The sequence below is a fragment of the Poecile atricapillus genome, chromosome 4 (assembly GCF_030490865.1).
Source record: "Poecile atricapillus isolate bPoeAtr1 chromosome 4, bPoeAtr1.hap1, whole genome shotgun sequence".
Taxonomy (NCBI): Eukaryota; Metazoa; Chordata; class Aves; order Passeriformes; family Paridae; genus Poecile; species Poecile atricapillus.
The window spans coordinates 6975911-7000106 of NC_081252.1; the positions used below are offsets into that span (position 1 = coordinate 6975911).

The window sequence follows — 24196 nt, forward strand, 5'->3', positions numbered from 1 at the left end:
TACAGCACCACACAGAAAACACATTCAATTCATCTGTACTTCCGTTTGGGCAGAAAAACTATATGCTTAAAAAAAAACCCTTGAAAAGTCTCCTATGACAGCTCCTCAATCTCCCCAACAAAAGTCACTTCCTCACATCCAATCCACGCTGCAATTACAGCCCACAGTTCTGCTCCATTCCCTTCAAGTAGCAATCCCCACCTCAGCAATTACACTGCACGCTGCTTATCTCAGTTCTGGCTTCACAGATTTTGCTTCTCAGTCCTTTCAAACCCTCCCTTTCCCTCTAACTTTTCATTTTCCAACTACTTGCAAAAAAAGAAAACAAAATTTATGTTTAAGATACTCCTTAAGAGATTGTGCCAGCAAAGCTGGTATTCACTAAGACAGTACATTTACTTTTAAGTAAAATATCTTGTCCGAGTGTGCAATGATTCACCATCTACTGGATCTCCATCAATCTTCTTAAACATGGATTCCCTCAGCAACTGCAACAATCAGCTCTCTTTCAAGCTGTTGTTTCTGCCCTGCAGCACTTACCTCTGATTCAAGCTGTACTGCTTCTGGAGCGATTCCCAGACAATGCATCAGCCACATGAAACCACAGATTCTGCCCAAAAGGTGGGTCCCCAGAACAGGCAGATTTGGCAGGTGTAGGTAATCCTGACCAACAGGTGTAGGTCTAATCACAGTCATCAGCAGTTTTTCAAGAAAGAAACCACAGCTGCAGCCACAATCATCTCTTTATTGACTTACTCATACATTAAAACGCTTTACATTCACACAGACACCAAAATTAAAGCTGTAGTTTCAACATCCGTTTTTCCAGACTTCAGAAACTTACCTGCAGCTTCTGCAGCACAGGTACACTCACTGAAGTCACCTTTCTAACACACTTCCAGAGCAGAGGTGCCATCCCTGAAGGTGCAGTACAGCCACTCAACTACCAAAATCATTGCTGAAGTACCTCGAGGTTTAGTGACAGCCCAAAGAGAGGAGCAGCACAAAATGAGATCCTAACTGCGTCTGATTGTACAGGAGCAGTCGAGGCAAGCTGGGTTCCAGCCCCTCTTCATCAAGATCAGATGGAATGCAGAAGCTCTCATCAAAGCTCCAAATTTTAACTTGGTTTAAAAATCGAAGTTAAGACCTAGCCTAAAAGTAGCTTTTGCTAGTCCATACTGGACAACCAGAAATATTACTGCTCCCAAAAGGCAGCAGTTCCAGAGGATTAAACACATCCACCCTACCCTAAGTGAAAATTAACAGATTTAGTCACAGCTACTCCTAGAATTCACATGTGCAATTTAGCCCCATCTTCTTTCAAGAGGGCTTTTCCCCTGTAAAAACAAGTTTGAGGCAGTTTAATAATGCCACTGGAAACACAAACAAGACAGCAACCATCACTAAACAGCAGGATGCTCTCCCAGGAGTTGTAAAGCTGCTGACATTAACTTCTGCCAGCTCCTGCAACTGCACATTTCTCTTAGAACTCACATGTTTATTGAAAAAGACACTCCCCTTGCACAGGATATCCGGGAGAAATTTCTGCATTCAGATGCTGCTAGCTCGGCAGGCAAAGTACTGGCAATGTGTATTTTATGCTAGGGATAGTGGATTATGTTTTCCAATGTCTCTACATCCAAAGCCAACTCCTTCTAGTCACTTTAATGCACTTGATTATACCTTTCTGCCCTGAAAACACGTAAAAACGAAGCATGCCTTAAAATAAACCTCCAAGCCGAGACCGTGATTTCAAAAGACAGGTCACAGCACAGTAATCGCTACGCATAAATTATCAAATCGGTATTTTTCCTGCCCCAGATCTCACCTCTAAAGAACTTACTAGGCACAGCCAGACACATACTTCCTGTGAAGAGGATCTTCAACAACTACATCTCCATACTTTCAGCTTCTGCACTCCTGTGGAATTAAAATAGAAGAAAAAAGTTTAACAATTGCGCCGTAATAGCTTAAACCTGAAAAACCAATCAACAAAAAAAAAATCCAAGAAAGTGGGAGACGGGTAACCCCACGGCAGACTCGGTTTGTTACTTGCCACAGTCAACGACTCATACCCACAAAAGGGTAAAAGTTATGCCAATTAGCAAGGCCCTGCTCTTCCATGCCTAGGAAGGGAGTCAGCCACAGGTCAGCTCCCATGGAGTCATGGATCTCTACTTCCCCACCCCGCCGCCACGTGGGGGCCGCCATTTTCCTTTCCTCTCTCCTTCCCTCACGTGGGCCCCGGCCCCGCACGGCCGGCTCCCGGCTCCCACCCGTCCTCCCTGTTACGCAGCCCACCCCTTCATGGAGCCTACCTTTTGTCTGTTACGCTCCGCGCCGCTGCCGCTGTGGAGGAGAAGGCGCCCGAGCCGCGAGCACCGCCACTTCACCTTGACCCTCACTCTCACCCTTCCCCTCCACCTCGCGCGCCCCCCCTCAGCGCCAACGGCCGCGCCGCGCGCCCCCCCTCAGCGCCAACGGCCGCGCCGCGCGCCCCCCCCTCAGCGCCAACGGCCGCGCCGCGCGCCCCCCCTCAGCGCCAACGGCCGCGCCGCGCGCCCCCCCTCAGCGCCAACGGCCGCGCCGCGCGCCCCCCCCTCAGCGCCAACGGCCGCGCCGCGCGCCCGCCCACGCGGCACCCCATCAACACGCGACCGACTCTCGCGCGCCGGCGGCGGGAACTGGGCGCTGCCGGGACCCCGGGATGGGGGCGGGGCTTCTGGCTGGGGGCGGGGCCGCGGCGCGCACGCGCACTGAGCTCGGCCGGGCGCGGGAAGGCGCGGCCGGGCAATGGGATCGATCCCTCTCCCATTTTGGCTCCCGCTCCTTCCCGAACACAGCGAGCAGCAGCCCCGGGGGAAACGGGCTAAGGCGTTCTCCAGAACAAAGCGGAGACCTTCAGGTGATCCCAGACAGCGATGCTGCTTTGTCTGTGTAGATACACGCGTGCTACAGTAATACAGCTCGATACTTGAAAACCACGGACTAAAATAAAACTCAGAGGTCGTGGAAGATGTGCTAGGAAAACGAAGTTATCCCTCTAGGCGGACACAGGTTATTTTCCTTTTCCAGTCCATGTAAGCAGCTGTGGGCTGGCCAAATATCCACACCTTAATTTGGAGTTAGAACGGAATATTCCAATTGGGAAGCACCACAAGGATCATCAGTCCAAATGCCCAACCACCTCAGGGCCGAGCAGAAGTTAAATCCCGTCGTTAAAGGCATTTTCCAAATTATTTTTAAACACTGACAGGCCTGGAGCATCAACCTCCTCTCCAGGGAGCCTGTTGCAGTGTCTGAACTCCTTCCCATAAAGAAATGCTTCCTAATGTCCAGTATAAATCGCCTAATTACTGCAACACAGCAGCTTCCTAAACTATTACTAGTCATCCTAGTTATATTACTAGTCAGTCCAGGGAAGTCTCAGGCTCAGCATATCTTTGTTTAGATCACCCTTGCTTTGTCTGAGTCCCTCCTCCACTCAGGTTGATCACTTTCCTGCTCCTGGGATTTGCTCTTTGCTGACTGTTGTGCTTTCTCCATCCATGTCAACCAGAGAGACAAAAAAAAAGTGTATTTTAAGTGTATTTTAGGTGTCTTTTGCCTTTGAGCTCCAGGAACTTGTGGACTGGAAGAACTGAAAAGAAACATTACATGAAAGTAGATGAAGACAGAGGCCAAGAAGCTATTATTATTTGTAACAAGGACCTTTCTTTTCTTACTGCCTGTTACTACTTCACTGTTTTTTTTTTAAAGATTATAGAGATGGCTATTACACAAGAAGCTTAGAATTCTTAATTTTAAGTTGCATCATTTGTCTGTAAAGAAATGTTTTCTTAGGGTAGGTTTCCTATCTCCCACACTCCTAAGCAGATTCTGTATTCTGTTCAGAACTGGTTGATAACAATGAATTTTCCTTTGGACATTCATACCATCTTTAGAGGTTTCTCCAAATAAAGCTTTTCTGATGTCTGTGTAGGCTGATGCATTGGCACAACTATTGAATCCCCAAGGCAAATGATTTGAATAAATTTTCCTTGTTATCTTAAAAACAGCAAACTCTGGAGATGTTTCTCCAGCGCATTAGCAAGTGCTGGCACAAGAAATAAAAAGTAAGCAGGAAGCAAAACCAGTCAAACAAGCAGCTGCATAAAGCAGCAATATTCACTCACAGCAAGAGTAAGCAGTATTTTTCATTTCTGAAAACATTTCATGCTGCTCCTGTGCTGCTGATTGTGCTGTAGCTCAGCATCGAGCTGCAATAGCTCCTGACCAACCTGGAAAAGGACAGCTTCTGTGAACATGAAAGTCACTTCCACACAGCACTACATTTTCTTATCAGAGTTTATTGTTGCACTTCAAATACCATGCCACTATCAGAATAATATCTATTTTTTATTTAAAAAAAACTCTGAGAAAAATGTTTCCAGCAATTCTCATTCAATGTGAATGACAGGAGTATTACATCTATAAACATTGAAATATCTATTTAATTTCTTCCTGAGGAAGTTTCACATTTTTAAGCAATGAAAAAGGATATTCTGTACAAGATAGTCTGCAAATCATTCAAACTCATTCTTTCTGCACAAGTAGAACTGGGAAAATGTCACAGTATTCTCAGGAATGTTAACTCAAATCATTAGGTGATTTCAGATCAGGCTCTGCATTTACACCCCCAAATGGTCAGCATCTGCTCAGAACCATGTGTTGTTTTTTTAATGGCACTGATGTCTGCAGAAAGCAAATTTCAGAACCACCTTGATGAAAATGAAGATGAAACTCACAAAATCAAGCAGTTGTTAAAGAAATCGCTTGTGCAGTTACCTACCAGGGGAACAGAAACCATGGCTGTGTTAACCAGCCGCAATGAAACATCTGACTTGGACTAGCAAACAGATTTGTTGCAACAAATCTGTTTTTTTAAGAGTATTAATACTGATATGTACTTCTGGAAATCAAACACTGGTTGCAGGTGAGCTGTGAATGGAAGGGGTTACACATCAGGTAACTCATGCGGTGTGCCTTGGTTACACAGCTGTACCCAAGTGCATCCCTGACATCCACCCAGCTGCTGTCTGCTTGCTGTGCTCGGCCTCCTCCTCCTCCACCAAGCTGCCTGCATGTTAAAAGTGCTTTTTAAAGGCTCCTCTTAAACCTAAGAACGCATTTCAATAGAGTAGTTCTGGCATAAACCCCTCACATGGCTTCATACCATCCTTTTACAAACAACTAATAATCCACCCAAGGCCGTGGGCGTGGAGGATTTATTATCCCAGTGCCTCGTGGTGACCACAGATGGGCTGTAACATTCCCCAGGGGACAATGTGACCAATGTCACCACTCTGTCCTTGACTGCCCACTCATTCTCAATCTGTTCCTTTCCCAGGGCAAGAAGACAGAGAGGGAATTCTTTAAAACAAAGAATGAACTAGGAATGTGGCTGAAGGCCACTCCTCCTGCATGTAGGAGGCACTCAATCTGTGTTCTCATCCTGAATACATCAGGCACTTGTCAGTGCCCAAGGTTTTCCCCATTTTTTTCTATTTTAAAACAATGTTTCACTGAAGAACATGGAGTAACTGAGGCAGCAATGCACAACAGGAGCTTTGTGCAATCCCTGCATTTTTGAAATATTTGAGTGATGTTACACCAGGTTGTATCAAGAGGAAAATCAATCATGACAGGGTAAAAACCCCAGGTATTTTCTCCAGTTATTCAATTTAGCTGTAACAAATCTATATGGATGCTTGCAGGATGCACAAGCTGTCCACAGCATGCAGAGTATTTGCATTTTACAGATGTTCTGAATCCAGAGTGTTTCTTTTATCAAATAAGAAGTACTTTAAGACAAGTCAGCTTTTGAGACAAATCCGTATGACTGAATATTTAAAGTGAAATGAAATTCTCAGTCTAATAAATAACACAAATGTTCATCTTAAAAAATGTCTACTCTAGTAGGTCCTCATCCTTAGTCATGCATATTCCCTTAGCAAAAATGTGCTGCGTAAAGAATATTGTTATATACAGCAAATTTGTCTAGATTTTTTTTCTTTACAGGCCTATCAAAACCACGTATTACATAGACAAAAAAATCAATAAATAATAAAGATTACCAGTTAGAGGTACAGTAAGGATCTCAACATCTGTTTTCTATTTAGGGAGTAACAGACTGGTTTCCATTCCATTACCTTGAAAGTTAAATTGCATGATTACATAAATGTCGTAAAACAGCACTGAGACATTAGGAAGTTTTTCCACCATCTGATGCATGTTTTTAAGTATTCACCCTGAAACAAACGATGAAAACATTACAGAGCTCCTGCATAAAGCCTTGCATTTAGTACTGCAGTTCTTGTTTGTTTTCACTCATCCTTCATGCCTTTAGAAACACTCAGAGCCAAAGTTCAGTGAGGAGCATTAAGGCCACACTTAGCTGAAGTTTCCAGTGATCCTCCTCAACTTCTAAGCACTACTGATGAGACTGGATCTTGCATCCACACTGATGCCTTGAGAGATGTATTGTTGAGAACTACCACATAAACATCAGCCTGCAAGGGTGGATATTTATGTTTTCACATGATTTGAGTAGTCATTTTCTATCATGACTACACATGGTGTTTATTTTTGTCCCCCTCTAAAGCTTATTCCTAATATTTAATACCAAACATGTTTAATCTATCTGGAAACAGAACTGGTATTTTCATCTGGAAATCTGGGTAATTTTTGCAGCTGATGTCATCTGAAGGCTGCAGAAAGACACTACAATTTTGATGAGGCTGAGGGGGGAAAAGCATATAGGTTAAAGGCAAATAAATTAAGGAAAAAACAGTGGTGCAAATTAAGGCAATAAAAGTAAGGATCTGTTTCTGCTTTTTAGGAGTTTTTCATTCATTTCAGTGGAGTCACTCCTGAAGTGAGAGTGCAGAGTTACAGAGCAGGGTAAGCCCAGACTGCATTGTTTGGCTCTGGCTGCTAGCAGGAGTGAAAGCCTCTTCTTTGTATTCCTCCAGTTTGGGTCACAATTGTTTAATACTGCAACTTGAGTGCTTCACACAGCAAATCAAATTTCTGCTCAGGTAATTCACATCTCAGTCAGTACAAAAATCACACATATTAAATGGCCCTTCCCACACTGTTTGTTGTTACCAGATATAATCACAGGTTCTGTTTGGCTTCTTTCTGTTTGGTTTTCTTTCTACACCTGTGGATGGCAGATGTTGCCTGAGGGTGCATTTGCTGCCATGCACAGCTAAATGGTACATGATAACTGTACTGCTCCCCTGTGTTTGCACGTACTTTGGGCATTAGCAAGCTGATTCCAAAGGCAAGAAGGACTCTGGGAATTTTGTACTACATTATCTTATCCTATGCAACACCATAATCAAATCCTAAGAAAAAACTGCCAGTGGTCCAACAAAGGGCTACAAAACCTACATGAGACACAATACTTTAAAACTGATAGATAAAAATGTGAATATTTACTGTGAGATTGGACAGGTCATGTATCTCTGACACTTAAACCAGTTGTAAATAACTTTCACATATGTGCACAGTAGTCCACAAGTCCACAGGCCCAGAAATGTTTATGAGAGAGATTTGGCCCACCAGAGCTCTAAGGAACACATGTATTTTTACAATCCACATGCCAGCATATGGAAATAATTTCTATCCTTTACACTTTTTTGAAGAGGTATATCTTACAAGACCTTCTGGTAGCTGCTGGAAAGCTCAGATATGATGACTGAAGTGTGGAAGGACATTTCAAGAAGCTCTTTTCCAATGCTATCTCACTTTCTGGAGCTCCTGTCTCAGCCATGATGGCAGGGGCTGTCCCAGTTTGTGGAGGAGTTTTGACAGTTCCACGTTGTGATCTCTGTAGTAGCTCGACAGAAAGGCCCTGCACTGATGGATACAAAAGGAGAGGCTTTTATTTAATAAAATGCTGTACTGCAATTGCTGTGAATTTGAGGTTTCAAAGTTGGTTTGACCTGTGAGAAAACTTTACTTCCTTTATGCAATTTATATTTTTTTATGCCATCTACCACATGCAAGGAGCTGAGCTCTGAAAGGTAATTTCAAGGGAAACAAAGGTTCTCCAAAATGAACACCAAAGTCAAAGCAAAATTTGATTCTACTCTTAGTCTTGTATGCTTAGAATCACATTGAAGGTGGAGATACTTTTATTGCAGTGTGCTTGAAATAACAGCTTTTGAAATATCTTTGTATGTAAGCTTTTATCAGCTAGGAACCCACATTTTCAGAAGTATTTAGAGTTGAAAAAGACAAGTTTGCACAAACACAGTCTTATCTTTGACCAAAATCCTTCTCACCCAATGGCTTTGTATCAGTATGACTCTACTGATGTGAAGTTATTTATAATTTGAGTACTGTGAGATAAAGTCCCAGCTTACCTGGTACATTAATTGTTACTGCTGCTCAAACTGTTAGTTTTTATTTGCACTTTAGGCAGGCTAAATGATATGGCAACACAAGACAGAATCAACATGGAAGTTCCAGCTGGAACAGGAGACTGAACTGCTCTTGGGTACAGGCTGCAGCATTTGATCCCACTGAAATTTTCCCATTTGAGCATTCATCTGGGGAGGGTATTTTTACAATCCACAGAAACAGAATCTAACCTCTTAAAACTGGATTATGGGAGTGCCTGCATTACTTGCCACAGCCTAACTAGTCTCAGAGACAAGGAACCACACAAATACACCTATCTGATCACGACTGAGGAGAGACCCACACTACAGAGCTTCTGCTGCTTAAATCCATAAAGATAAAGGGGACAGGACTTCAGGAGCAGCACATTTAATGTGCTAAGGGGTGCCAAGTTTTAGAGTTTGTGGGGGGCTTTTGCTGCTGTTGTTTTTTAATGACTTAATCTACCCATTTGAAATAAAGAAGTGAATGTCTATGGAGCCCACAGCCACCTTAAACGTTTCCTTTGCAGGGAAAGGCAGACAAATAATTAACACCTGCTTAATTTTGTCTTCTCTCCCTTCTCATGATTTTGCTTGTGTCATGTCCCCTGTGTGCCAACTGAATCCCTGTACAACGCCAGTGAAAATCATGGTTTACCTCAGAATCCATAGGAGGGTATTTTCTGCCCTTGCTCTTTCCCAGACACTTGGTTTTTCCTTCTTCCAAGAGCTGACACCAGAATCCTTTATGTGAATCGAACCTGAAACGAACATTGTGCGGTGTAAAATTTGTGTGTGACCAAATCTGGGAGTCAGAATCCAAAGGAATGGATGTTACATTTCTGACTGATGTAACTCAATCTGTTTTTCCAGCTAATGCCAAAAATAAAGAGAAATTTATTCTATTTGCTTTCTGTTTCTGCTTATCAGCGTTCCACTTATGGAAGTAAAATTCTTTTTGATCCATTGGAAATTCATATGCAATTCTCACAAAGCAGCACTTTGTCCGTCAGAGCTCTACTTCTGTAACAGCCACGTGGCTCAGCGAACGATTCATGGAAAATTTAACCCCAAATTGTGTTCTGAACAATTCATCCTGCCAACAGCTCAAAGAGCTATGAAGGGCTTTATTCTGCAGTGAGCTGAATAGAGACTATTCTAGACTAGCTGGTATTTAGCAATGGAGGAACATGTGAAAATGATGAACTAATTAACTCACGTGAGGGCTTCCGAGTAATTATAATGAGGAGAGACTCCCAGAAACTTCTGCACTTCATCCATTACAGTAGATGGGTCAGTTCTCAGCTGCTGTCCATCAATAATGAGCAACTACAACAGAGAAAATAAATGGAGGTTGAATTTGAAATCCATTCTTTCAGGCTTGCAACTGAAACTTCCACCTCTGTCAAACTCCTCCATCATATGGAGAGCACTGTCCCAGGAAATAACAATGGGCCCAGTCTTAATTGTTATCATCATTAATGACCTGGGAACAAGGTAAATAGCATTTTAATAAAATCTGAAATTATACTGCATTGGAAGCTGTTGTGACAACAGAGACACAGCAGTGAAGGATCTAGAAAGATAAGAAATACTGTCAGGAAATTGAGAGAGACTGGCTCAGCCAAGAAAAAAAATGTATTAATGGCTACTACTTTTCCAGATAAAACCTAAGGCCATCAGGGCTGATTCTTCACTATCCCTATGGGACATAAGATCTGGCAAAAATCTGCATGACAATGCGTATTATTCAATATTCACAGGTTACTTGTGGAGAAAAGCTGATGAAAACATAATGAGGAGAATTTCATACGAGAGTCAGGATATTACAGCATTGTGCCTCTCGTGAAGAGAGATACAAGGCTGGCTGAAAAGAGAGGATGTGGAGAATAACAGCAGCTAGATGCATCGGAGCTTCCTCGGCACACTCCGGGAAAACAGAAGGTGCAGACTCCAGCCAACTTGTCTCAGCTACAAGACTCCTGGATAAACAGAAGGTTGGGATTGCAGCCAACTCCCTCTAACTGTTGGGTGGGGAGCAGTGCCAGACATGCTGCCAATGTCACAAAATTCCATTCCAGAAATAAATCTCCCAAGGAGATACCGATCATGTGATATTGTCTGCCCGGTCTGCTGTTATCACATGATGTTCAGGGCTTAGGATGTACATCTTTTGAGGCTTGACCTTAGAGGGGGCCAGAAGGAAGGTAATGATTTGTAGGATATCTCCAAGATCAGAAGGCAGCAGTTTTACTAAGGGAAACTTTTGAGACAGTATATGTACATTTATACATATAAATATATATCTATAGGATGAGGATGTCAAGAGTCTTATTCACCTGGTAAGGTGGGAAGTAAGCGAGCCATCTTTCAATGTGGGTAGCATACCATCCAGGTGCCAGGCATCTCTTCTGGAGAGCTCTGAGCTCAGAGGGGGCTCGAGGGCCAGCTGTGATCACCTGATAGAAGCTGAATTTCAGGGCTGCGGGGTCTTCATGGGATCGCTGATGCTGTAAAAGAAGTGACATTGCTGGAACTTGACACACCACAAAAGCTGGGGAAACAAGGCAAAACTGGTTGCCCTTACTGACAAAAATTTCTTAGCCTAGCCTGGATTTTGAGCATGAACTAGATATCTGTGTCTATATACTAATTTCTGTATGTGCTGATTACATAAATTAATTAAATATTCATTTTTACATGCTTGCATTATAGAGATAATTTGAAAAAGTAGTTACTGATATCTTAAAATACGACCAATATCTCAGCCCATGGGTGATGACAGGTACAAGGATATATCCTGAGAGGATATACAGAGAGGATTCAGGGTGGAAATCTGGCCTGGTGCCAGCCCATGTTCTCCCAAGTGCATACCTGGTACCAGGAATAGGCGCGGTCGGACGGGTCGATGAGGATGGTGATGATCTTGGCCTTGGGGATGAGGGAAGCAGCCCTCTTGGGAGCTTCCTCAGAATGGAAATAGTTGGCACTTTTCTCAAAGAGGAAGTCAGTGGTGACATTAGAAGGAGTAGGAAAGAAATCCATGTACCTGGGAAAGCAACATCATCCTCAGAACTACTTAAAAATCACACAAAGGCTGATAAATCTGTTAAGCATACTTTATTCTAGAACACTCAGTTAAAATAAAAACCTAATTGCAAAAAAAAGAAAGCAAACCAAAGTTTACATTGTATCTTTGATTAAATTTTACTTGGTACTAGCTTGCTTCTCACTCCATGTAATTAGACATTGAAGCTTTTTTTTTTTTTAACTGGGTAAAAATGTTAGTATTTATGTATTTTAAAATTCACAAGTTCTCACTTTTCAGTCAGAACAAACTGCTGAAGCCTAAAGTAGAAATTGAGTTTTCCAAACCTCGCCTTTTGCCGACACCAATTGAAGTGCAACGCTGTAAGAAAAAGCTACTTAGCATCAGAATTGCTTTCACTGAGAAGAGTAAGAGGCTGTTTATAAGGTGAAGATGCACGGAAACAATCCCCCACAGCTTCAGCAGGTAAAAGGTTTCTGAGCAGTGACAGAAATCACTTATTTTTCTGAGTCACATTTTTGGGGAAAATTGGGTTGTAGTTGTTTTAGGGCTTTTTGTGAGCTCTCCTCATCAGTTATGAAGCTGTAGTTAAATTCCTGCAATTGCTTTGTCATACAAGGACTTCTCTATCCCTAGCCCTCACACCACTTCTTGTTATTGCTGGGGAAAACAATAAATAGGAAATTTTGGCCCTCTTGACTTCTCAGTTAACCTGTATTGAGAAAAGAAATGTTATTTAAACAGCCTCTTCTGAAGACCATGCTTAAGGACCGAGATTTCTTCCAGTGCTTAGACTTCGTTGTATTCATACAAGCAAGCAACTTCCAATACAAATGATGATGTGCTCTTGTTGCCTTTGAAATTGTAACCACTGAAGTCAATGGACTTTTCTTTCCCAGAAGTATTAGGCCTGATTTGATGAGAAAGATGAAGCTGTACCCATTTTAACCTGTTTTTATTCAGAAAATTATTAGAAGCTAATGACTTGGCCTGACTGTGTGGGCTCAGAATGCTTTACCAGGAAAGGAGAAGGCCAGTTTTGAGAGAGGCAACAGGCACTAGGGGCAAATCTGCTCTAGATCATGTGAGGAGTTATTCTGCTGCTGTACTGAAGTCCTGGAAGTAAAATGATAAATACAAGGCAATGAGGACTGCAAGCCTTTAACATCAAATATGGCACTACACTGAATTCTGGACAAAAAAATGTGAATTGATTCTTTAGGTAGCATGGAAAATTTGAAAAAAAAGTAAACATTGATGTGCTATCAGTGAAAAAATATAAAGAGATTGGACCAGGTGTGATACCAAGAGGTCTCAAAGTTTAGAGTCAGCATTTCTGCTGGACACACTGCAGAAGTCTTGCACAGTCCCTCATTCATGAGATAATTATTAAATTCAGTAAGGCCACAGCTGAGAAGGCTTTAGAGAAACTTGCCCAAGAAACCTGTAACAAAGATTATATAAAGAAATGCAGGACTGCTCTGTTTAGACTTCTCCATTTCAACAACAGCAAGATCAGTTCTCATCCTGCTGTTCTGCCACTATTCTGTTGGAAGCCTGCAATTTTACATCGACTCCGCCTTCAAAACGGCAATCCTGAGGTTCTGAGGGTAAAAGAACCCTCTTCTGCTTCTGTAGCTGGCTCTGCTCTAAATCCAAGCTTGGACAAAGACTAAGAGCCAGCTCAGGGCTAAAGCCCTACCTCCGCAACAGTAAACAAAGTTGAACTGATTGTTATTCTTGCAGGAATCTCAGCCAATTAATGGACTAATGAGGAGAGCCCTTGAATCTAATTACAAAGTGGCAAGCTGATTACAAGCAGCATTGAAATACAGTATCAGACTAGGTGGTCTGAGAGATCTGTCTGGCAGACAGGATCTAAGAATTAGGCAACTACACCAACGGGGAGTTGTGAGGATCTGAGATTTAACTGTGGGAACCTGGCAGGGTGGTGGGTGCTGTGCTGAGAACCTGTCCAAGGGATGGCCTGGCTTCCACAGGCTGACCCCTGGGAGCTTCATGCACCAGCACCACCTTAAGGAAGGTAACCTGACACCTGTGTGGCAGCCAAATCCTACCTGCACCTTAGGGAAGAGGATAAGGCAGGAGGGAAGAGAGAAGCAGCACAGCAGTTTTCCAGCAACGTGAAAACATTGATTTTGTGCAAGAACGGGCTCGCTGTACTTGGGCTGCTGCATCAGCACGGAGCTGCTATGCCTCGCCTGCGTGAACTCCTCAGCAGCAATTTCCCACTGCCAGTCATTCATCCAGCACCTCTCCACTGGCACAAGTGGCTGACTCACCACCCTTGCCAGTGACAATGTGCCACAGCAATTACAACCCTGGGGAAACGAGTGGCAGACAAACAAATTGGATCTGATGTGTCTGCACTGAGACCGCCGAAGAGCGTTCGACCTGTTAATTTTATGGATGAATACAAAGCCAAAAGCAATAGAAGTATTCTCCCTTAAACTGGAGGCAAAATAAAGAAACAAGACAAGAAATCAATAATCCTTCACTGGTGCTCCCCAGCCACTACAGAATGTCACCAGCTTTCATGCTGCAGTGCTTTACAGCACAGCACTTTGGGAAAGCAGAGGAATCAGGAGTGACCTTCAGGTGCAGCCGTGCCTGGTGACTCCCAGGGAACCACAGGGAATGTGGCAGCAGGGACACAGGCTTTGTCCCAGCACCACTTCCTGAGCCACACAGACACATTCTCTGATCTTTAAAGAACATTTTGAGAGGCTTTCCCTGCCCCCATTTTTCATTATTCACATTATTACTACTGCTATATCCTATTTGAAAGAAGAAATGCCTCTTCCTGATAGTATCCTTCTTTTTCTTTTAAGAAATCAGATTTCCAGTAGGAACGTAACTTTTGTGTCCATATATCCAACGAACAACCATTACTGTCCCTCTTTCAAAGGCAAGTGTAATGAGAGAGACACACATTTTGTGACTGTTCTGCACATACTGGTATCTGGATTATTTACAAGAAAGCCTCACAGAAGTTAGTGCATTTAAGATATTCTGTAATAATATCATTATTCACTTGCATTTATTTTGCATTTCAGAAGGACACTGAAGGTTATTTCATATATGCACAATTACCACTACCAACAGTAATGTCATTTTTCTATTGTTCACAACATATAAACTTTTATATTTATACTAATAACCCATCTTACCAATCAATCCCCCTGTGGTAGTTATTTCTATTAAAGAACTGTACCTCCTCAAAGGTTTTTGGGCTGGGGGAGTTACTAATGATGGAAGGATGCATGATCAGGAACAAATACAAGGCTGTAGTACCTGCAAATAGGATAAAAGTCCGAGATTTAAAATAAAAATATACACAAACACATCTTTTTGGGGGGATCATAGCTGCAGATGGGACTAAACCAGCTTTATTCCATTTTATTTCACTGAGGGGATGGTGATTTGTATCACCTAACATTCTATGCTTTCTGAGCTTTTAGAATTAGGACAATTAAAGAACTGTAAATAGTTAATACAGACACTGGAGTGCCAGTGATGAAATCTGTGTTTCCTACTTAAAATAGCCATGTTTTAAAAAACAACATATTTTCCTATATGAGACTGTCACAAAAATAATTTTAAAATCTTTGGTCCAGCAGCTATTGGGGATTGGGGATGATGAAAGGAAGTTTACATGCAATTTTCTGATTACAGAGAAGAAAAATAACCATCAAGTCAATTTATAATCTTCTGCAATCTCCTAATTAAAACTGTCCATTAGGAACTCCTTGACTTGAAAAAAATGCCGAGAAATAACAAGGTTCTGTAAAGAAGACACATGCAAGACAAGGACTTGCAATTCAGAATCCAACCCATTTGAAAGATGCCTCTGTCCTGTCCTTTCCTTCTTCCACTTGGACAAGAGCTTGTCTCTTTCACCTCTTTAACAAAGTTTAATCATTTTGACATAAAGCCCCCAAAAACCTGACACACACCTGAACCCTGCATTTTCAATGTGTACTGACTGCTGCTGTAACTTAAATTATTAAGCTATATTTGCATGGTATCTGAAAATAAAAAAATGCTGTTGGATGATCAAGATCCTTACACAGCAGCCTGAGTCTATAGTGACTGATTATTTACTTATTTCAATATACACACAGCCTATATTGTTGGAATAAAAGAAAATCTCACCAGTTTTCTGGGGTCCTACAACCAAGAATTTTGGTAAGCGATCACAGGTTTTTTCCTTAGACCAGATATCTCTGTGCCGTTTGTCATCACAGGGGTTCTAAAACAGAGAAGAAAACTCAGAATTTCATTGGCAATCACATTTGAGAAGGCTCTTATATTACCCTTGTATATAAATAATTATATTATAATAATTTTAATATAAATATTATATATAAATATATAAATTACCTATTTTTTGCCTACACATAGAAATACTATAAATACAGAAATATTCTTACCAGAAATTATTTTCCCTTATGACTGAAAACTAATGCATTCCAGAACTATTCCACTGATACAGAATGGTATTTCCAATGTAACCAGGTCAGAACCTGCTTCTCTTAAGTGTCTGGAATTTTCTTTAAGGAGGATGTTGAAGAAATGTATCCTACACATACATAGTTGCCCCATTTCTGTAACAGCTACCACACTATATATGCTGCATTTTAAAACTAAAAGAGTAAGTTAACTATGATTTAAGGCTTTCTATTTGCAAATACATATTTTGATCTTCCAATTCAAATCAGTACCTAATATTAATTTTTAATCTTTGCTGCTTCACAATTGAATCAGTTTAAATTTGTTCTGGAAATGTTACTCACAAGCAATTTTTGACACTGTTGTTTGGAAATACTACACTGGGATGAAGAGAATTATCTCAATGTACCCCTTTGAGGAATAAGAATATATACCTGTATTTAAAATCACATCAATTATGGACAAAATACATCACATCCAGTATGTCTAAATCCCTGCAACTTAAAAACGTCTTTTCTAAGTAATTATCATCTTTCAACTAATTTGGCTACAGGCTAATTTCCATTTTTAAAAGGATTCTCTCTCAATATTATGCAAAACCCTTGACATTTTCCCCTCTAGTTCAATGTTTTATTCAAAACCAGCATGAATTTCCAGATGCATATTTGAGTACAAATTTGCAATCTCAGACCTGAAGTTGGCAATTCAATATCCAAGGCAGGAGAACATTTTAGTAAGCAAGCTTAAATACATTTTTATATTTGATTTAGTAAAGTTTGCTCCTTAGAGTATTTCTACCAAGCCACCTTAACAAGATTTTATTTGGGTTAATGTTATCATCGTCAGGACTCAGGTATCTACAGCTTCTTGGCAAACATCTTCCTTGGGCAGCTCCCAGCCTACTGCGAATAATTTCTGATCTATCTCATCTACTTCCACATGGCTAATTAGGGTATCCATGGTCTTAATGCTCTTTTCTCTTTTTGGATGTCCTCCTTACACACTTGGAGAAAAACTCATTTCTTTAACTACTAGAAGATGCATATAAACATGTCTGTCTAATGCTTTATTCCTGTTAGTTCCAAAAGGAGAAGAAAATAACACAGCATGCACTTGCCTGCCTTTCCCCACATTTTTAAAAAGGCAAGTCAAGTCACAAATAAAACAAATTAAAGAAAATTTTCATTCCACATCTTAATGCATATTAATTCCACAGCCTTTTACAAGAGACAGGGAACACAGTCACATCCTGAAGCTTCAGCTGGCCTGGTTTTATGGAACCAGCTTAAAAATATAACTGCTTTTCTCTACAAGAAACCAAAACAAAGAATTTAAAAAAAAAAAAACAGAGACAATTTTTTTCTGATCTCTTGTTCAGCCTTCACCTGCCAGAGAGGGTCCTTCTGCTCAGGGAATAGCTCAAAGTACTTGTGAGCCAGCTGGACTGGGGGGAGGGTTTGCAGTTTCAGGTTTGTCCAGCTATGAACGAAGTTGGCCAGATTCACAAAGGTGTACAAGCCCAGGCGGTCGTTGCCATAATTGGACAAGTGTGTCATGAAGATGCTGATCTGTGGGAGACAAAACGAAGAGCACACCTCGAGTCCTTGCATCACTAGATGGCAGTGCAGCCCCAGGTAATGTAAATCTCATTTGCATTTTGCTCTTCAATCAGAGCAGCAAGCCTTGGATCACATTCACACAGCCCTTACTACCCTGGCCCCTTCTGCTCCAGTCAACTCAATGCAATCAACGAGGAAAATGCTGAACATATCCCATGAGCTCTGGGAGCTGCAGGATGTGCAACACTACCCTGGGCTTGGGCACCACTGACAGCACCTTTATGTGCATTTAATTCATAGGATACAGCAAAAAAAAAAAAATACTCACTGCTTTACTGTAAGAGGAATACAAATGCAATGTTAAAAACATAATTTCTGGTTTCATGGAAGAGTAAAGAAGCCACAGACAAGGGAAGCAGCTGAGGTCTGTTGCTGTGACTTCCATCTCGTGGCTGCAAGTCTAAGTTTCATAGAGTAAATAGCTCATCTCTTCCACAAAGGTATTCTGCAACACTGGCCTGACACACACACAAAAAAATACCTGAAACCTGAGTACTTTCAAGTAACTGTGCATAAAATATTCCCAAACAAAAGCCCCCAAAAGTTTTAAGGCAGGTGGTATTTTCCTCTCCCAGGATCTGACTCTGAAGGTGATCCCCAGAGAGACCCTCCCGCTCCAGCCCTTGCTCCAACTGCACTTCCTCACTCTCTGCTTCCGTGAAGCTTTCTCACATTTTGGGGGCGTTTTTGGAGTCACCTGAGCTGAGCTGATGAGCAGACCAGGAATATACACAGGTTGAACTCTCAGGGACTGAGGAAGGGCTGCAGACAGAACCTTCTGTTTTCTACAGCGATCCCTGTCCAAGGAAATTTTGTACTGATGCAACAGTCTGCTCTTACACTGAAATTTGCACATCCTCGCCTCTCCACCACTGATTTCTTTCTTGAAGTTCTTTTCAAAGTAGAACTCAGCCAAGATAAACTCTCCAGACTAATTTCCACTAAAAAATTAGAAACATGACTCTTTTTATAAATAAATCTGCTAATGCCGTGAATGAGCAATTTCTATTTCAAGTAAGACCTGATGCAAGCCACTTTAAAAAAAGCAAAGCTTATCATGGTTATAATTCTGAAATGAGTTCAGGGACTGACATTAATCTTTTGCAAAGGAATTCCAGTCCTCAGCTTAAAGAAAGAAAAAGAAAAGAATGAAAAGCTGGTATTTACAGTAAAATCAAAAGATACACACTGCTAAATCACTAGGAGGTGATCTTTCTTTGTGGGTAGGACTGAGATTGAAAACCCCTTCCCTTTAGGCACCAAATGGATAACCTTTTCAAGTTTCCTTTTTTATTTCAGTTCTCCAAGCAGGAGCAGAGCAGCCACAGGACTACGTTGTTCTCACTAAAGTCACAAGCAGCAGGTTTCCATAAAAAAAGGTTAACTTGCTTTCCTGACAGCCCCTTTCTTTCCTACATGTGGGCTGACCTCTGACATTTTTAATGGCAATTCACCTCCTGGCAACTCCTCACCTGCCAACAGCTACTGCACTGCCATGAAAGAAAAAGCGAGAGTAGTTGAAAAGATTGCTAGTTCACGGAAATGATTTCTCTGAAGAGAATATCGCCATCATTTTAAGAATGTCAGTACAGGCTGAGAAACTGACTCATTGAATTGAGTATTTGAATATCATCATAAATAATTTCCAGCATACAAAACTCTGAAAGTGAAGGGGGAAGATTACCAGAGACCTAAGTTCCAATTTTAGTTTTATTCTTCAAGTCAAATACTTTATGGTTAATTATTTACAACACAAAGATGATCAAATGCTGGTTGAAAACTTAAATGGCTGAGTCTTGTAAAGAAATCCATACTTAGCCAACCAGATACATGACTTTACATTTTAGAAAAAACTCTTCTAGATGGCATCAGAAACACCATAGATGAGCTGAGAGGGATGGTGGATCACCCCCCAGCTCCCTGTGCAGAAGGATGGGAACACATATCAATCCTCTTCCATCTGCAGGTGGTGCGGTTTCACACCAGGACAAAACACAATGATGATTTTTTTCCCTTCCATACTGGCTTTAGGATGCTTTGATTTGCTCTATCATACCACGTCCTGAGCCATTCAAACAAGTTCTAATTAACAAGAATCATTATTCTTTCTCTGCAACTAATAGCATGCTATGCTTCTGAAGATTTGCTCTCTTGGAACCACCAATCAAGGAGCTCTAAAAGGAATCCTTTGTGGCCATCTCCCAAGGCTAGACCTAGTAAATAACACTATTTGTTCAATACTCTTCCACCTCTGGGAAATGCTGGAAAATACAAACACAGCCTCATATATTTCTTTATTCCTCCTTCAACAGGGAAGCAGTTGTGAATAGATTTATATTTACTCTAACAAGCATTTTAACCTCCCTTTCAGATAAAAAGAGCTTATTTGATTTTATTATTTCCAGCACTCTTCTGAAATAATTTCTTTCAGGCATCTCAGCATTTTCTTTATTTCAGTGCAGAAGGATCACCCCTTTTTTAGCTGTTCCTCATAAACAAACCATCATCTTGGTTTGCACTTCAATGCACACTCTCCACGGGATTTAATATCCTTCACGAGGGAACCAAAATGGAATGCAGACACTTTTTAAAATGATGGTTTGGGACTAAATCTGGCCTCTGGGCAGCAGCTCCTTTCCTGCTCTCACACATTTTCAGATCAGAGCTGCTCTCCTCTGCTTTGCCTTCTCCTTCCAGCTTCTCCTCAGCATTTTCTCCTTCCCCAGAGTCAAAGGATACAGGTCTAAGTTACATTTGCTCTCCTTCCCCAGTCCTGATTTTATTTGGGATTCTGACTGGTACTGCAGAAATGTAGGGAAATGAGAACAAGCACTCAGGAGAAACAGCTTTTATCTTTTTGACTGCTCATTCTATGCTGCATATTTCCTTACTACAACATTTCCCAATTAGAGGCAACAGCTTCTAGGTCAACAAAGAGTTGAGACCGAGAAGGAGCTGCTGCTATTAAATCATGTCTCAGGAAAAGATGAACCTGCATGATTTAATTTATGTATCAAGAACAGAAGAGATGCTTGACAAACAATTTACACAGAATGAAACAATGCAACAAGTTACCCAGCTTCTAGTGATGGCTGTTAACTGGCTTGGTGTTTTAAAAAATATTGATCACTACAAAATCAAGATTATTAGGACGCTGCACCTACTGAAATGATACAACAAGAACACTGCTCAAACTAAGCTTCTGGAGTCTTGGTTAACAGCTGCTGTTTTCTGACATAAAGGAGAGGTGCTTGCCTCCCAAAGGAATGATAATACCATTCCCAGGAGGGACTAGCCCTTCCTAAGGCTCCTGGCTTTTTCCCTTGGCGGTAAGGGGTCTCTCTTAAGCTGCCAGGATCAGACCTCAGAGCAGAGAGAAGACCTCTTTGAGGCATCAACTGCAGCAGCAAGAGAAGTGGAGGGAAGTCTGAGACTTGCAGGACACTGATGATCTTGAAGAGTTTAATTATTTTGGCATTTCAAATCTGGAATTTGAAGTGTTGGTATAAGAAAAAAACAGGTAATAAACACTTATTACATACTGGGCACTTAATTTTTTACCATATATAGATCTACTGCGGGCAATTCCAACTTGCATAAATTCCTGCTAATAAACCTGTCATCAAGGTACTTTAGTCACAGGCACAATGTCACCCTCCCATCTGTGCAACAACATTACAATGCAGCATTGAGGCCTCCCAACTCAATGAAGTTATGCACAACCCTTCAAAATGAAGTTAAATTATGACTGACAATTAACTCTGTGGTCTCGGCTAGGCACTCGCAGCAGACGCATTTCCAATTTGGGATATTGCTGGTATTTTAGCTACTGAGCACATGTTGACAGGCCATGAGAGTACATCCAACTCTCAGAACACCTACAATCCAATTAATTTGGCACTGTGCACACTCTGTTTGCAGTTCTGCTATTGTTTCCAAGTTACTCTGAACAGTTTTGTTTCAGGTATTCAGAGACCCAGTAACAGCAGGTTTTGCTCCATTGTACTACCAAAGTGATGGAATAACAAATCAGAGCAGAGTCTATATTGAATATGTATTTTTAATAGCTGAAAGACAGTCCTTTCAGACCTGGATGCTTGCAGAAAAAGCTGTGGTCAATTCCACCACAGAGATTCCAGCTTGCTGCTCCCTTTTTAGCCCCGAGGTTGCCCTGCTGCTTTCACAGCTGCCACAGACCCATCCACTCGCAGACTGCCAACCAGTGGAATTCCATTTCCATAGTGGTGTCTCCACTGTAAATATGATGGAGCCAGGGAAGAGTTATGGACTCAAACAAAATGGTGTATTTGATGTAGTTCTGAATTGTTGATCTGACAGTCAGGAACCCCAAGTTTATTTGCTGCTGCTGCTCATTCCCCTTGTGACTCAGCAGTGGTAGTACTCTTCAAAAGACTCACTTCACTCTAAACCACTGGCACAAAGCTTTCCATTCAAGAATTTTAAGGATCATAGAAGAAGAAAATTTTCTCATTGCCACAGTTTCAATGCATTTCCTGCCCACTGTTACAAGGAATCAACTCTAAAGAGACAGCTATTCCTGTCTGTTCCACAGCCTCTCCACTGTTCCACAGCCTCTCCACACTGGCTGCTGACCTAGGAATTTCTTTTCTTTTCCTATTCCACCCACAAAATACCAGATTCTCTCTCTGGCTTTTATGGGTGGGTTTTGAAGAACAGATAGGAAGGCAAAGAATACTTGTGTTCTGCAGTCAGACAAAATGTTCTGCCAAACTGATTTCCCCCCCTGCCCCAAGTGACGGCAGCTTTTGCTGGAATTATGGGCACGAGAGGGCAGGGAAGAGAGAAAAGTGATGCCTTTCTCACCCATGAAGTGGGGCAAGCCTGTCAAACTGGACCATCTTCCCTGCTTCTCACACTCAGGACAGTTACATATGAGGTCGTGCCAAGCAAGATGGACAGAAATGGAAAAGCTGAGTCTGAATGTCTTGGATTTTGATTTTCTTCTGTAGTGCCAGTTCAGGGTCACATTAAGATACAGCAGGTTCCGCTGATGCTCGTACAAATCCTCTCATTTTCAGTGCTAAAGGAGATAATTTCTCCCTTGCTGCAAGTCAATTAGCTTAAGAACAGCTCTACTCACTGCAACTGGGGAGAGGTAAAAATTAGAAGAAAATAATACTTAGAACTGAACGCACACAAAGATTACAATTATTTTAAGATCAATCAGACAAAGTGCCTAAAGCCTTTCCTCTTCATCAGCGCTGCTGTAACCATGTCAAGAGCACACAGCTGGCTACACATTAGTTTCATTGTTGGGCTGTCAACCATTTGAAGGTTTTCACCAAATTCCTCTCCACAGGGCATTTTCCCTTTTCTTTCCATCTGCAGACACACAGTACTTTGCAAGGAAGTGCTTGTAATGCAATTACTGCATTCTGTTTGTTTTTCTGAGGGGCAGAAAAGGTACAGAAAAACTTCATGAACTGTTGGTTACCCTTAAACATTCATCTCGTGGGATAGAGAAGCTCCAGACCTGTATCTTCTAGAGTTCAAAGGATCTGAGAAGCAATGATGGAGTTGATGGCAGTGTCTATACTGACCTCTTCATTATACACAGCTCAAACCTAATGGCTCTCTTCATCCAAAGGACAGATTTAGGAAACTGGTACAGTTTCATTCTAAGAAACATTGAACAGAAATTTGTTTTACTAATCCAAGAATTGCACTGGATATTGCAGAGAGAGAGAGATCAGTCTGAAATCACTCAAGATTCTAACAAGTTTATCAGGAAAAATACTTGCTAAAATGTTTTAAAGTCAGTACAGTAGTACGAAAACCAGTAACAATGTGAGCCAATAAACCAGAGATGTGTCTGACTGGATAAGATACCCATCACTACACACTTCTACAGCGCACCTTTTCCTTGTGGCTTTGCCCCAAAATTCCCTGGCTGAATCAGTGCCAGTCCCTCCACCTCCCTGTATGTCAATTATTCAACTGATAACATGGGAGAAATGATGCCAGTATACCAATAATACAGGCTGCTGAAGCTTGCTTTTTCTTTTCCTGGGAAACATTTTGTGCAAGATCCTGATATAGCACGATCTCGCCCGAGGGCCGCTGCAGTCAGCAAGATCTTTAACGCGAGACAGACGCACAAAATATTACTTGAAGAGTGAGTTTAGTGCTCTCTTAGTGCTTGGGCTCTTTCTCAGCTTGGTGACACTTCAGAATTCGGGATGCCTGACAGGAATAGCGGTCAGGATCACTTCCCAGTCACCACTGCAAACCACACAACCCGCCAGCTCTGAGATTTGCTACTCCAACAAGCCAACTGTTGGTTCCCAGCATCTGCAGAGCAGCATTTCCTGAGGCTTTTCCTACCTGCAGAACGTCTGCTTTGTACAGTGCTCTGGGAACAGGGCCATCATGCTGCTTCTCATGACAAAAACTCACAGCTGCACACACGGTCCTGTGGTTTCTTGTGGTTTATCCTGCATGTGGTGCTTGATGGAGCACACTGTAAGGAGGCAGAGCCTCTCTTACACCACTGCACAGCCAAACCACTGAGAAATTTGGGGCTTTACTCTTAGGGGCACTTATTTCAGAGTAGGGTATCCAGCTCCTGAAGTCTCAGC

At 41.7% G+C, this 24196-nt stretch overlaps 1 protein-coding gene and 1 non-coding gene across 2 annotated transcripts in view; both read right to left on the reverse strand.

Moving 5' to 3' along the window:
• Positions 1–2046: 2046 nt before the first annotated feature.
• Positions 2047–2175, reverse strand: LOC131579384 (small nucleolar RNA SNORA24). Its single transcript, XR_009277701.1, has one exon. It is a non-coding gene; the product is annotated as a small nucleolar RNA SNORA24 (small nucleolar RNA).
• A 2174-nt stretch (positions 2176–4349) lies between these two features.
• Positions 4350–24196, reverse strand: part of LOC131578480 (bifunctional heparan sulfate N-deacetylase/N-sulfotransferase 3) — a 52129-nt gene continuing 32282 nt past the window's right edge. Inside the window, exons 7-14 of the mRNA XM_058837189.1 lie at positions 17343–17525; positions 15661–15757; positions 14676–14799; positions 11310–11484; positions 10775–10945; positions 9655–9764; positions 9094–9196; positions 4350–7908 (exon numbers count right to left, since the gene is read on the reverse strand). Of these exons, the coding sequence (XP_058693172.1) occupies positions 7789–7908; positions 9094–9196; positions 9655–9764; positions 10775–10945; positions 11310–11484; positions 14676–14799; positions 15661–15757; positions 17343–17525 (1083 nt within the window). The 3' untranslated portion in view covers positions 4350–7788. The remainder of the gene's footprint in view (positions 7909–9093; positions 9197–9654; positions 9765–10774; positions 10946–11309; positions 11485–14675; positions 14800–15660; positions 15758–17342; positions 17526–24196) is intronic.